The sequence below is a fragment of the Excalfactoria chinensis genome, chromosome 7 (assembly GCF_039878825.1).
Source record: "Excalfactoria chinensis isolate bCotChi1 chromosome 7, bCotChi1.hap2, whole genome shotgun sequence".
Classification (NCBI taxonomy): domain Eukaryota; kingdom Metazoa; phylum Chordata; class Aves; order Galliformes; family Phasianidae; genus Excalfactoria; species Excalfactoria chinensis.
This window is the reverse complement of record NC_092831.1, coordinates 14020399-14033949: the sequence shown is the minus strand read 5'-3', so window position 1 is coordinate 14033949 and position 13551 is coordinate 14020399. Positions and strand designations below refer to the sequence as shown.

The 13551-nt window shown below is 56.2% G+C and overlaps 2 protein-coding genes across 4 annotated transcripts in view; both read right to left on the bottom strand.

Moving 5' to 3' along the window:
* LOC140254740 (unconventional myosin-X-like) overlaps positions 1-4030 on the bottom strand; it is a 65013-nt gene extending 60983 nt beyond the window's left edge. For all 3 annotated transcript variants that reach the window (XR_011904297.1, XM_072341707.1, XM_072341708.1), the window contains exon 1: positions 3913-4030. Coding sequence is in view for 2 of the 3 variants with exons in the window: in XM_072341707.1 (XP_072197808.1) it covers positions 3913-3933 (21 nt within the window). In the remaining variant the exon portion in view is untranslated. The remainder of the gene's footprint in view (positions 1-3912) is intronic.
* Positions 4031-8650: 4620 nt separating this feature from the next.
* The window catches only part of SLC4A3 (solute carrier family 4 member 3), a 29841-nt gene continuing 24940 nt past the window's right edge, over positions 8651-13551 (bottom strand). The window contains exons 19-23 of the mRNA XM_072341045.1: positions 12461-12627; positions 11811-12064; positions 11403-11572; positions 11087-11260; positions 8651-10377 (exon numbers count right to left, since the gene is read on the bottom strand). Of these exons, the coding sequence (XP_072197146.1) occupies positions 10300-10377; positions 11087-11260; positions 11403-11572; positions 11811-12064; positions 12461-12627 (843 nt within the window). The 3' untranslated portion in view covers positions 8651-10299. The remainder of the gene's footprint in view (positions 10378-11086; positions 11261-11402; positions 11573-11810; positions 12065-12460; positions 12628-13551) is intronic.

Below are 13551 nucleotides of genomic sequence, written 5' to 3'. Positions count from 1 at the left end.
ACACTGAGATGCTGCTGAACTTTCTCATATACTGATGAATGGAAAGGATGTGAAGCATTTTAAAAATCAACAGGTCCGAGCGTTCCCATCAAGTCCCTCACCAGCTGATACTCATTTCTGATAAGCCTGGAAGCGCAGAGGAAATTCCAAGAGACTGAAGGGTCAGAGCCTCACTGAGGACTCTCCAGGGTTATCCCAAGCAACCACGCGCTGCACAGTGTAACAGCCTGTGGGGAAATAAAGAGGGTTTTTTGCCCTCAGCCATTTGAACTTCAAGGTAGTCCAGCTTCAATCGTACAGCACTGGTCAATGTGAGGAAAGATGTCCAGTCAACTGGACTGCTACGTTCTTCAATTAATGCACAAACATAAGGGGCAGATGGGGTGGTACTAAGTGAAGGAGTTTCTGGCAGCTCTCTGCAGCGATGGGGTCAGTATTACTCTGTGTTCTCTGCAAGGACGGAAAATCAAAAGCAGCGCTGATAATGCCAACAGCTGGTAGAGCAGTGAGCGTCCATGAGGGTGAGGCCATGGATTCCAGGCTTGTTTGGACAAAATGGGATTAACATACAGCCAAACTGATTCAGGAATGCAAGGAACACTTCAAAGAGAGGAATTTCTTCTGGAAATCACAGACCCAACAGGACTGCAAAGCTGAAGCTCCCAGGACATTTGGTTGCAACCAGAGCTGATGCGTGTCTCAGATGGATAAACAGGAGCAAGGAAGTTTCCTGTTTACTCATGCTTTGAGGTGTGATAAAGAAGGCTTACAGAGCAAATGTAAAAGGCTTGGTCATTTCTGCTATTCAGAAAGATCCCTTGTAATGCAAAAGGGCTGCTGAAAATGCTAACTTCGTTAGGTTGATTAGCCAGCGCTGCCCTATCTGGCCCAGACACCAACAGCACTGGGAGGAGAGCAGCACAGGCCCAGCATGGGTCCACAGGCAGCTACTTGGGATGGAACAGCTCTCACCCAGCAGAAGGAAAGCAGGACCCAAAGGCGGATGTGTCTGCCAGGCACTTCAGAAATGTAACAGGATTTATTTTAAAGCAGGGTTGTGTAACCACTTGGAGACACTGCAAAAAGCGGGGGATCCTTCAGAAAGAAGACTTTCCAGAAAGCGTGATTCAGCCAAATCCCCATCCCTGACTCAATACGAAGGTAACAGGGCTAACGCACAGCCCAGTCCTAGCCCCAGAGCCCTGATTTCCACCTCCTCACCAAAGACCTCAGCCCTGTATCTGCAGGGGGCCTTTCACCCACCTCTGTAGCTCTGGGCTATGTTGGGAACATGCATCTGGGGGGGGGGGGGGGATTCTGCACATAGGGTCCATACTTTCCCTGATGGCCTCTCTATGTAGCTCAGCAGGAATACGGAGACCTCCTAGAAAAGAGGATCTCAAGAGCCTGGAACACTCATGGGTCACTGCCCTTGGGCAGCAATACTTCTTTTTGCTCAGCCACTCAGAGCAACTGAATAGAGAGGGGTTGCTCTGTGTCACATTCTCCCACTGACCTTGAGCATTACCTACACAATTGTCAGCATTTCTCCTTCCCTTCCCAGTCTCTCAAGATCCTCTTTTCTAAGAGATCACAACCTCGCTGAGCTGCACAGAAGCCATTGGAAAAAGTGGTGTAGCCTGCAGTCCTCAGGGGAGGAGGGAGGACAATGAGAATCCCCCCACGCAGCAGCCCCCTGCTGAAGATGATGCCCTATGCACCACTCCTTTCCAACACAGCATTTTCTGAAGCCAACAGTAGTTAACACACAGGCACTCAGCTCACTGTTATCTGGAAAGACAGCACATCGCTCGTGCTCAGTGTCACCAAAGGCAGACGAACCATTTTCCTCACTGCATATAAGTCTATGGAAGGATCCTCCAGGATGTCTGCACCCACTACCCTTTCAGGAACCCCACCTTGTGCAGACCAGATGGATGTGCGGCCACGCTGCTGGTCCCTCTAGCCAAGGCACAGTCAGGAATGGGATGGGAGCGGTGTCCCCTCTAACCCCAATCATGGCATTCCTGCTCCTCAGGGAATATTGGAGAGCGAGTCACATCCTCTGTGTCACCCACATCCTGCCAGACATGCAGGGAAACCACCACCCACCAGCCACAGCCCTTGCCTCTGGGGCTGCTCCTCCCTGTCTGGCACAGGATGGGCAGCAGCAGGCAGGACACAGCCATTGGGACATGGGCATGGACCCCTGCATGGACACAGCCAGGAGAAGCAGGCTGAGCCCAACATCAAAACAATTATCATAGATAAACTTCAAAGAAAAAGAGTTCCCTTGGTCTCCACCATGCCAAGGGAGGAAGGAGATAGGGAAGTTAGAAGACCCAGAGCATCCCCATCTAACCCTGGAGCCCAACCGTGTGGCTGAGCTGTTATCTTAATGCTGTGAATGCAGGATGGGAGCCTGCTAAAGTAAGGCCAGCAGCATGCTGGCTTTAAGCTGCTCACTGTGAAGGATGACATGCATCCCTTGGGACAATCTTGGCTCCTGCTGCAGCAGCAAGAGGTGGAGCAACTCCCTTCTGCTCAGGCATTGCCCTCCCACCAAGAACCCCCCATGGAGAAGAAGGAAGAGCAGCCGGGGTGCAGTGCATGCCAAGCATTCCCTGCCTTCACTGCCCCTCCTGCAAAGCAAAGCTCGAGGCTCTCCCACACGTGCTTGTCCTGGTTCTCCAGCCCCAGCCACCTGAGCCCCCTCCTGTCTCCCACTTCCATCAGGCACATTCAGGCCTGATGTGACTATTTCTGCTGCAAAAGGCCATGACCGAGGGGTGGGCATAAAGAATCTGGTGAAATGGCCCTTTGGGAAACCTGGCCTCCATCTGATTAGATGCAGGCAGCTCGGGCTGCCAGAGCAGCAGGTTAATCAGTTAATGGCTGCAATGAGCTGGGCACTGCTGTGCCGGCCCGGGGGCAGTCCCCGCCGTGCAGCCCGGAGCAGCCACTCCTACCCTCCCCGATCTGGGCAAACAGCTGCTCCGATAAGGGCACTGCTTCCTGGGGGATGGGGCGGCCCCAGTCCATTAGCTGCTCCCCAGGGGCTGCCCATTCCCCGTGCACCCAGAGGAAGGGGGAGGGGGGGTGGCAGACGCTGGGTTTAACGGCTTGCAAACCAACGGGAGCCGGTGGAGGGTGTCTGAGGGCCCCGGTCTCAAACGCGAGGTTCAGCGGCAGAGCCCAGGATGATTCCATCACCCCACAGATCCATGGACCAGCATGGGCTGCACGATGCCGCGACCGAAAGCAGCACCAGGCTGGGCTGGAAGCATGACGAGGAGAGGAGGAGGGAGGATTCGGGGAGGCCTGGGGTACACACGGCGCCGGACACGTGCGCTAGGACAGAAGGCGCGATGCCCCACGCACAGGAGAGCAGCCCGGCGATGCCGGGTACCGGCGCGCCAGCAGAGCAGCCGTAGGACGGTGACCGGCAGCGGCACAGCGAGGTCGAGGATGGAGGCGGACGCTCCCTCCCTTCCCATCACCTCACGCCTTCCCGATCCCTCAGCGGGCTCTGGCCCCGTGCCGCGTGTGGCAGCCGAGCCGTGACACGCACACGCAGGCAGCGGCAGGCTCCGGACCCTTCGGTCGCTCCAGGGGATTAAAGCAGCACGCGAGCGTATCTGGGCAGCCATGACTATCATGCGACAAATCCTCTCCCCGCTCCTGCAAGGAGCCCTCGGCAAGAACGGCCGGAACAGAGCATCGCGTGGGCTCCGGCTCTCTCCGCACAGCCGGCCCTCGGCACACCGGGACCGGGCGGCGCTCGGCGACCAAACCCGAGAGCCAGAGAAAAAGTGAAACTTGGGCTCCCTCGATACGGTCAGAGCAGCATCCTCCTCCCCGCCGAGCCCCGGCCCCGCCGCAGCCCTGCCCCTGCCCGCCCGGAGCCCCCACCTGGCGGAGCGAGGCGTCCATCGGCGGCACGGAGAGGCTCTCAACGCCGCATCGCCGGGCTGGGCTGGCCGCGTTCCGCCGGCACCGCTCGCCGGCACCGCGCCGTGCTGTTGGCTCCGCCCCGCAAGCAGCTGGGAGCGGCCCGGCCGGCCCTCCGCCCCCCGCCCCCCGTCTGGTCAGCGGGCACAGCGGCGGGGAGCGGGGCTCTGCGGGACGCGAAGGGCGTGGGGTCGGAGGGGACAGCGGGTGGGGACAGCGCTGAGGGTAGACAGATGTCGTCCGTTACACGGAACGTGGTGAGGCTGATGGGAATGGCACGGTGCAGCCTCTGCCGTAGGACAGTCCCACTCAGGCAGATGCCCACCTGCCCCTTGCCAACCGCCCCCACTACTCTGGTCCACCTTCGTTCTCCGAACCGTCTGTTTTCCCAACAAGTCAGTGGCTGTCAGCATGCCTTTCACTTCAACAGCAGTTCGCTGTAGAGGCCCCCCTGCCCCATCCCCCTCCACCCCCCCCAAGGCATGACCATGGAATCACAGAATCGTTTGAGTTCCTTCCTGGTGCTGGATTAGCTTAGTCAGCACCTCATTCCCTGTCTCAGGAAAACGTGGCACAAAGCTTTGCCAGCCGCTCAGCTCCAGCCCTTATCTCCCATCTAATGCTCCTATCCGCAAGGCCAATTACCCTGCTAGCGGAGGGGATTACATCAACGCAGAGCTGTCCTTGACTGTCCCCTCTGTGGCCGTGAGTTTGTCATCGGCTGTTCCTCCCCAGCCGTCTCCCTGCATCCACGCAGCCCCCCTGCAGACTCCTGTCTCTGCTAGGTGCTGCTCACCAGGAGGGCTGGATGCACAGCAGGCTGTGAGTCAGCTTCCTGCTGGCTGGGCAGCCGGCGGGGACACAGCGGCAGGAATTCCTTCTGGACACCAGGCACATCCTGCTTCCCTTTGCCACGGGCCTGGCACACGGCTGGCAGCATCACCCCAGCGGATCTTTAGAGCCGGGCAGTTCCTCCTTCCCATGAACCATCCCTGTCCCCAGCAAGGTGAGGATGGTGATGATCAAAGCCTCATGAAAGAGCTGCCGGTTGGGGGCTGTGCAGCAGGAATCAGCCCAGGCTCCCTGGGGACAGGATCATGTTCGTGCCAGATGTGTCCCTGCTCCGGAGGAATGTGATTAAGGCCGCCTAGAGAGGATCTCACAGGGCAACATGGAGCAGTGCAGCACCTGCTCCCCCGGAGAGCACAAGAGTGTTGGGGGCACCTCCCCTGGCTGCACCCCAGGAGTGTGAGCTGTGCCTCTCCTTCTCCCATGGCAGTGCTGGGCAGACCAAGTCCCTAAGCAGCTGTCTTCCTGCAGATAGGGCCCCTGGTCCTATTCACCCATCCTGCTATTCTCTTGCATGCCCTGGCTGAGGTCCCTGCCCCTGCTCCCATCGCACTGGTGCACGTTTTTGAGAGGCCAAAGCGTGGTTTGCACAGCTGGGCTAGGAGAAATGCAGCCCTGGTGGTGAGATCACTGAATGGAGGAGCTGAGCTGCTCAGGGCTGTAATTACAGTAGGAGCACACGGGGATGAGGCCAGCCGAGCACATCCACCTAATTTCCTCTCCCATTACGCCCGCCCTGCTTTTGTTTGACCCAGACCTTGCTATTAATGGTGTGTGCGCCATGAGCTCACAGATGGCTCCGTTACAAACAGCCTCGTGGATCCTGATAGATCACGCGTGTGAGCGGGGCTGTGCTCACACACAGCATTGCTGTGCAGCTCGTGCTTCAGAAGGGTATCAGCCAGCTGCAGGCATCACTCCGGCCAGACCATTCCAGCAGGCACCTGCGGCTTTGCTTTGTCCCTGGCTGCACAAGAAGGGAGCTGTCACCCTGCCAGCACCCAAAGTCACGGGCAAGGTCTGGGGGATGGCAACCAGCTCTGTAAGGCTGGGGCAGGTCTGAGCCTGCTGTTCCCATGGGGAGGGAGGTTTGCATCCGTGTCCAGGTGCCTGCGACTCGGCCCTTTCTCCTTTCCCCAGATCCTTTCCCTGGGCTGGTGAGTGCCTTATTTCAGTGTATGGAGGGCGTAAAGAGGCAGAGCGGGGGGGGCTGTGGCTGTGGCAGGAATGTGTGGAGTCCAAGCGAAGTGTGATTCACTTGTTGTGATGTTTTAATTTACTTTTCTAAAGATTGAGGGACTGGAAAGCAGACAGCTGGGCTCAGGCAAGGACAGACAGAGATATGGGGGAAGGGGAAACCTGTCAGTGGCATTGGCCCCCAGATTTGCCATGGAGCTGGTCTTGGCCATCGATGTTCTTAACTTCCCATCTGTGCAGCCATGCGAGCATTGCCAGCGCTGTCTCCCAGCAGAAATGTGCCAGCCCCTCCTGGCTGCAGAGAGCAAACATAGCTAACTAAGAAGACTGATTGCTAACTAAGAAGATAGCTTGAGCGTACTTGGACACAGGTGGCAAAGACAGAAAACCAAATAGTTTCTATAAACACGCAATGGTTTAAAATAATACGGCTTATAATCGGATAATAATTTGGGGAGCAGACTTCCTATTTTTAGGATTTCTCCAGACAAGCAAGGCCGGCAGCTTACTTTTGTATAGGCAGCAGAGGCAGGAGAAGATGCAAGTCAGAATGTAGACATAACTGAGCAACTTGCAAGGAGCAGGAGGACATCTGTCCCATCCCAGAGCATCCCCCTGGGCTGGGGCACAGGCACCCAACTGCTCCCCCTGCAGGGTGTATCACTGCGGCTCCAGCCCTCCAGATGAGCTCTGATCCCAGCTGCCAGCCCTCCGCCCCTATGGAGGCCCTTTACTCTGCCCTTGAAGGTGAAATCGATGCCTTTGTGCGGCACGTGCAGCAGTGCCAGCACGGCTTTGACCTGCACTCCCTGTACAAAGTGCTGCTGCTGGTGCTGCCTCACAGCCCCTCAGGGCGGCTGGACAGCTGGGAGGACCTGAAGCAGCTCTCCAAGCACCTGCCCAGTTCACCAAGCCCTGATGTGTGTGGCTACGTAAGCTGGCTGGGCTCTTACCTGCAGCACCTGCGAGCCACGAAGGAGAGGTTTGACACGAGGGTGGTGTTCCGGCTGTGTGAGCATCTGTATGTGCATGAGGAGCTGCTCCCCCCAGTCTCCATCCCACACCTGGCCACGCTCCTCTTCACGCACCGTCGCAACTGGGCACTGCTGCTGCGTGGAGGGTCTCTCCATGAGCGAGTGTTCAGCCCCTGCAGCCTGCATGACCTGCAGGGCTTTGCCAATGCAGGGCCCGTGGCGAAGGTCCTGCGGCTGCTTCCTGACATCTTTCACCAGAGCCTGGCCACAGCTGAGCTTGCCCGGCAGTGGGTTCATCTGCACCGGAGCAGGTACAGGCTCTGCCCAACTCCAGGCTCTGTGCAGCCAAGCAATAAGGACCCCAGGCCTCCAGACTCTCCCATCCCAATGCAACTTTGGGGAGCAGGGAGCAGTATTGGGGCACTGCAGGCCCAGCTGCAGGAGAGCCGGGAGGAGCTGCTGGTCCTGCTGCCCCGTGCTGAGCGAGCAGCCGCCCTGCACGCCCAGATCCACAGTGTCACCCGGCGCATCCGTGCCCTGCGCCTGCAACTGCAGTGCCAGGGGATGGAACCCGGGTACGCGGGACATAGGGGGCGTGCACCTCCAGCTGCCCCAGTGGAGGAGCTGCAGAAGCAGCTGGAGCTGGAGGAGTACCACCGCAGCATCCTGGTGGCCGACTGGCTGCTGGAGCTGGAGGTCAGGCCCATCCTTGTCCGCAGGATCGATGCGGTAAGCGCTGCGGTCTGGCTCTGTGTCAATGCTCCTGTCCAGGCTGTGTCTGACCGTGCTGCATGTGCAGGAGCTGAGCGCTCCTTCTGCCTCCTTTTGCAGGTTCAGCAGCACTGCCAGCACCTGGAGAGGATGCTGTGGGGCCGGGAGTTGGCTGTCCCACAGAGGGAGCAGCCTCGGAGCAGGATGACCACCAGCCCTGCTCTGCCCTCTGCCACCTACCCCATACCAGCAGGCAAACCCAGCCCCAGGAGCAGCCAGCAACACTGACTGCAGGAAGCAGGGTGATATCCTGTACCCCACAGCAACACCAGCACCTACCCCCAGGCTGGAGCCAGCTCACTGGGACCTGGAAGAGTGCTGGGGCAGGACTGAAGGCTGTCTGCCCAGATTGGCTCACATCTGGGAAGAAAGCATGGAGGGAAAGTGCATTTATTGATGTTTCCTCTGTACTCAGCTGCTTGTCATGTTTCTGCAGGCTGGGTAAAGAGACTGGCTCATGTGCTGCTGAACGTGCAGGCACAGGCGTGTGTGTGTGTATGGCTGCAAGTACATGCTCCTAGTTAAACATGGGGCTCCTGACTGCTAGTCCAGCAGGCAGCGTGGGGTCCCCAGCCCAGCCAGCTCAGCCTCCTGCAGCCACTAATGGTGGCGGCAGAGCCCACAACCGTGCTGGTAGCAGATGATGATGGGACAGCCCTCGCTCCCAATGGATTTGTTCCCTCACCAGCTGCTGCTGTGGGCAAGCAGCAGATTTGGGTCAAGGAATTTTAACCAACCTAATGTACCCCCAATTAACACGCCCCTATTTACTGATCCTGGTGGTAAATGGGGAGAAGACCCTGCTTCCTGCTCCCCAGCCCTGCTACACCTTTGCTGGGTGCCAACCCACCCTACCAGCTCTGCCTGCTACATCTCCCCCATTCATCCAGGGGGCAGGGAGCCAGACGTGGTTCCTGTGAAGTTTATTGGTGTAGCTGTTTCCACTACAGTCAGAGGAGTCACAATGCACAGCGACAACAGCCTCCTACACTACACAGGGAGGACAGGACGCACACGGCCACAGACACACAGACACCCTGCGTGGGCACAGTGGTGGGGCTGGAGCCTGCTGCTGGAGGGGCTTTGCTCTTTGTAGGTGTTTGTGCAGCCTCCCAGGGAGGTGTGGGACACACCTTCTCCCACAGGAGCCAGGCTAATAAGTGGGAACGAGGGCAGCAACTTGTCCCAAATCTGATGGCTGATCAGTGTTGGAGCACGCATCCCAGCCATCTCCACAAGGCCATTTTGGCTCCTACCATCAGGGCACTACATCAGAGCTGCCCAAGTGCCAGAGCTGCTAGCTGCGGCCACCTGCTCTGAATGGAGGCTGCTGGTCCAGAGATCCTAGGACACATCCCTGCTAGGCCCAAGGGGTCTAAGTGCTGGGCACATTGAATGCTGCTTCTTCCCAGCTGGAAAGGACATGAAGGGTCACTCCAGCATGGGAGAAGAAATGGGGCCAAGGGGATCTGTGACTTCAACACAGGGCTGCGAGGAGCCAGAACCAGTGATCACTGCACAGGGGAAGAGTGGGAACCCACAGGACTATTTCATGCTCCAACACTGCATCTCTTGTATAGCTCTTAAATTTGGTTTGTGTTCGAGAACAGGGAAATGGATATCAGGACCCTTGTAACCTTTGTGGAGGTGTAGAATAGCAAAGGACTCTGTTCCTGCAAAAGGGCATGCACCCAAGGTTCCAAGGTACCTATTCATCTTCCCCCAGTGCTGCTTTCCTTTTGGGAAGAGTGTTGGGAAAATTATGAGGAAATGAACTAACCTCCTGAGTGCTGGGCAAGGGCAGAAAGCGGCCCTGTGAGAGAGAGACCTCCAGGTGAAAGCCTAGAGGACAGGACTCACAGAGCACCCCTCATCTGCAAAATGCCAGGACACAGCAGGGCCTGTCCCCAGTACAGGGGAAGCTGTGCCAAGCAGGGAAGAGCACTGGTCTCTCCTTGCCCCTGTGCTGGAGCATACACTAAGGGCTCGCTTGGCTGTGCCTCCCAGGGAGCTCCAGACTCAGATGCAGGGAATGGCAGTTTGGCTGCAAGAACACAGGGAACAGGAGCAAGGCATCTGTTAGCTGAGCACAGAGGCTGGTGTCCTCACCCAGCCTGTGAGGAGCCCACTGTCCGTACACAGGCGGCACTGGGCCTGTTCCTGTGACTGCCCAATAATGTATCACGGTGCAACACCCAAGCTTCATGGAAATGGAGTGGGATACAGTGGTACCAGCTGGCATGGCTCCCCTTCACCACCCAGAGACTGAACACAGGCTGCCTCCACAAGGGACAGGGCAGACCCCCTGACCCACAGGCACTCTGGACCCACACAGCTTTGGGATGTGAGAGGCACCTCTCAGCCCACCAGGTCCGAGAGGAGAGAGACAAACAGCCTCTGCTGAGTGAGTGATGGGGCTGCCTCCTGTGGAGCTATGGAACAGCCATTTGTTGGTCCAGACAAGATTGCTTGACATGTGGCAAGTCTCCTGCTAGTCCTTGAAGGGATGAGCAAGTGTGAGCAGCCTGTTCCAAGTGTAGGGAGGGCAGGCTCCAGTTCACACAGGCATGTGCAGCTCATTGTACTCGTCCCGGCCATCCTCATCAAAGTTCGGCTCTGCATCCTCCGAGTCCAACTAGGGAGAGACAAAGAGCAGGTTCTGAAGGCCACAGCAGCCCACTGTGCCAACAGTGTGCAGTGAGCTATGCAACGTGGCTGCACCAGCTCCAGGAAGAGCAAAGCTCTTGTTTCCTCCCTCCCAACAGGCCCCTTTTTTCCTGCCCCTTATGCCCACCCATGCTTCCCCAACCCAACACACTGTTATTCTAACAGCACATGAGCACTGGGGCACTTCAGCACAGCAGCTCCTCCCCTGCCAGCAGCACCCAGGCACACTGTACTTCTGGCTGCAGCTCCAGACCGCTCTCCAACAGGAGCTCAGGAGGCAACACCTGAGGAGCTGCCAGCACCCAAGGAGCTGCCAGCACCCTGGTACTGTGATTAAGTGCTCCTCTGCCAAATAGATGGTGTGCTGCTGGGCTGCCCTTGCTGCTGTCTCCGTGCAGAAATAGCCACAAGTGGGGGGAAGGATGGAAAAGCAAACCTTGACTCCAGGTATCTGTGTGGCAGGATTCTCCGTCTCCTTCTAGGCTGCCCACCCATCCCATATTCTATTTTCAGGGCTACAAACTCAGAGGAAGCCATCAGCCATCTCAGACCATCAGATACAGCAGGGAAAGGCAAAGTTTTGGTGGCCATGGATCTCCGAGCCTTTTGATCTGCCCAATCTCCTCAACCTCACAACAGCACTCTGAGCTAGACTGTAAGGACAGCTGTCTGCTTACGGCTTTGAGCTCCCTGTCATGGAAGAAGCGGGGCAGCACAAAGCGTCGCAATGGCACTGTCATGATCAGAACGAAGGGAAAGGCCAGAGATGCCACCGTAGATTTCACCACCCAGAGCAGCACAATGCAGGCCAGTTGAATGCAGGTGAAGAGATTCATCCTCCACGTCTTTACCTAGGGAGGTAAATTCAGTCTAAGAACACATTCTCCCACATGGATCACCAAGGGGTCATCAAAGCTAGCATCACCAAGAAGGCACCATCCTCCCTTGCCTGCCTCTTCCTCCCCTGCCCTCCTGCAGCTTGTCTTCACTTACCTTAACAACATAGATGTGGTCGGGGTGGTGCTTGGATGGCATGAAGATCAGAAGCAATCGCTCATAGAGCTGGATGCCCGTGAGAGATGTAACCCCCATGTAGAGAAAGATGCCAAAGAGCACAGCCAGCGGGATCTGCCGCAGCATGTTCCCCATCACAATGGACAGGCCTGCAGAGATAGAGCTCAGAGCACAGCTTATCCCATGCCAGCCCCTCTGCCCCCAGCCCCCTCCCACCTCCTGGGGAGCAAAAGTTCAAGAGGGCACTGGCTGGGGAAAGACCAGTGTTGGGAGAGCTGCAGTGAGCGTATGTGGGAGCACTCCCTGCAAGTAGGGTAGGTACACCAGCATGATGAGATCTGAGTGGGCAGCCCTGACCCTCCCACTTCACACAAACAAAAGGCTTACCGACAAGGGCGGCAATAAGCACTCCTGTCACACGCTGCTCCTTCACCTCCTCGATTTTGGGCTTCTCTCCTGGTGCGATGGCCTTGCTCATGACCGTCAAAGCATTGACGTGGGTGACAGAGCGCACTGTTGCTGCGGTCAACCAGGGCAGTCCAAAGAGTGCACAAAGCCCCCCCATAGTGCCAATGAGCAGCAGGTCCAGGTGGAAGCCAGAGCCTTTCAACAGCTTCCTCTCCTTCTTGCTCACAATCAGCCTGAGGAAAAAGAGCCTGTGTCAGCCAGGCACAACTGCATCACAGGAAGTGTCAGGGCCCAGGGACAGCACTAAAGCTGGGGACAACATTCACTCCCTAAACAGGGCACACATGGGGACAAGGACATGGCCAGGCATAGGAATGGAAGAAGCCAATCTCAATTTAGAGGTTTCCTCCTGTGCTTGGCTGAGGCAGATCTCCATCACATCATATCACAGGGGGAGTTGAGAGATGATAGGAGAACCCAAGAAGGTACAGCCTGAAACAGGCAGGACCCTGCCTTGGCTATCCCATTGGGATGCTGGGTGCGTTTCCATGCTAGTGGCACTAGTGGCCATCCCAGCCTTGCCTGCCCGAAGGTTAGCGATGGTGCGTGTTGGCAGGGGAAGTACTCACGTAGTGATCTGTGTCTCCATGAAGATAAGGATGAAGACCAGGAGGGCAGGGATGGCAGAGGCAAACATCATCCACAATGGAAAGGTCCCACTGCTGCCCATGGGGTGAATGAACCATCCACGTTTGTGAGGAGATGTGACCGACAGGCCAGATGGGACATTCAGCTTCTGATGGTGTAGCCACAAAACCAAGCAGTTATTCATCAATACATACATGCCCACTAGCCTTGATCCTCCTGGACACCCTGGTCTGAACACCTCTAGTGATGGGACACCACCCTGACTCAAGGTTTCTCATGGGTTATCCACTTCAGTGTAAAAAATCCCATGTCCCCTATTTCTAACAGCTGCCTGTCTCATTTCCTCTTTCAGCTTCTGGAATTCGCTTGGGTTTTGTCCAAGAGACCAGTATCTGTCTTCTCTCAGGAACCTCACCCGCACGTCAGGGCTTGCAGATCATGTTTAAAATGCTCCTTGACCTCTGCTTGGATAAACCAAGCATCTTGGACTGGTAACTCGCCTCTGAGATGGTTTTCCAAACACTAAGCCTTTTCTGAGACATTTTTCAGTATTATTTTTGCAGTGTGGGCCCCGGAACTGACCACATTCTCTGGAAATGACCTCACTCTTAGTATGTCCAGAGGGCACATCGAGTTTGTGCTCCCATTAGAGACCACACAGACTCCTATCTATCTGTGGGCCCAGCCCTGTGTTCACCAGCACTTAAACTCTTGCCTCTGTAAAGCTCTACAGCAGCTTGTGCTATCTGTCTGCATGAACACTGCAGTGAGAGTTTATGATTTGCATTTATGTTAATCAGCATAAGCATGAATAATATTTCTGGAATGCTTGTACTTGAGCTAAGCTGTGTAACTAAGTACTGTTTTCTCAGGAAGCTTTATACATATGCTGAGTTAATACTGAAATGATAATGCTTTTGATATTGACTGTAGAAGCATAGAGGGGTATGAAAAAGATCTAACAAAGCGTATGATTTTACTATTGTCTGATAAAACCAGCTTTTACATTGAGATTTAAATGACTAGGAATACACTTGGAATCCATGAAGCCTTGGGCTGCCTTTATAAAACC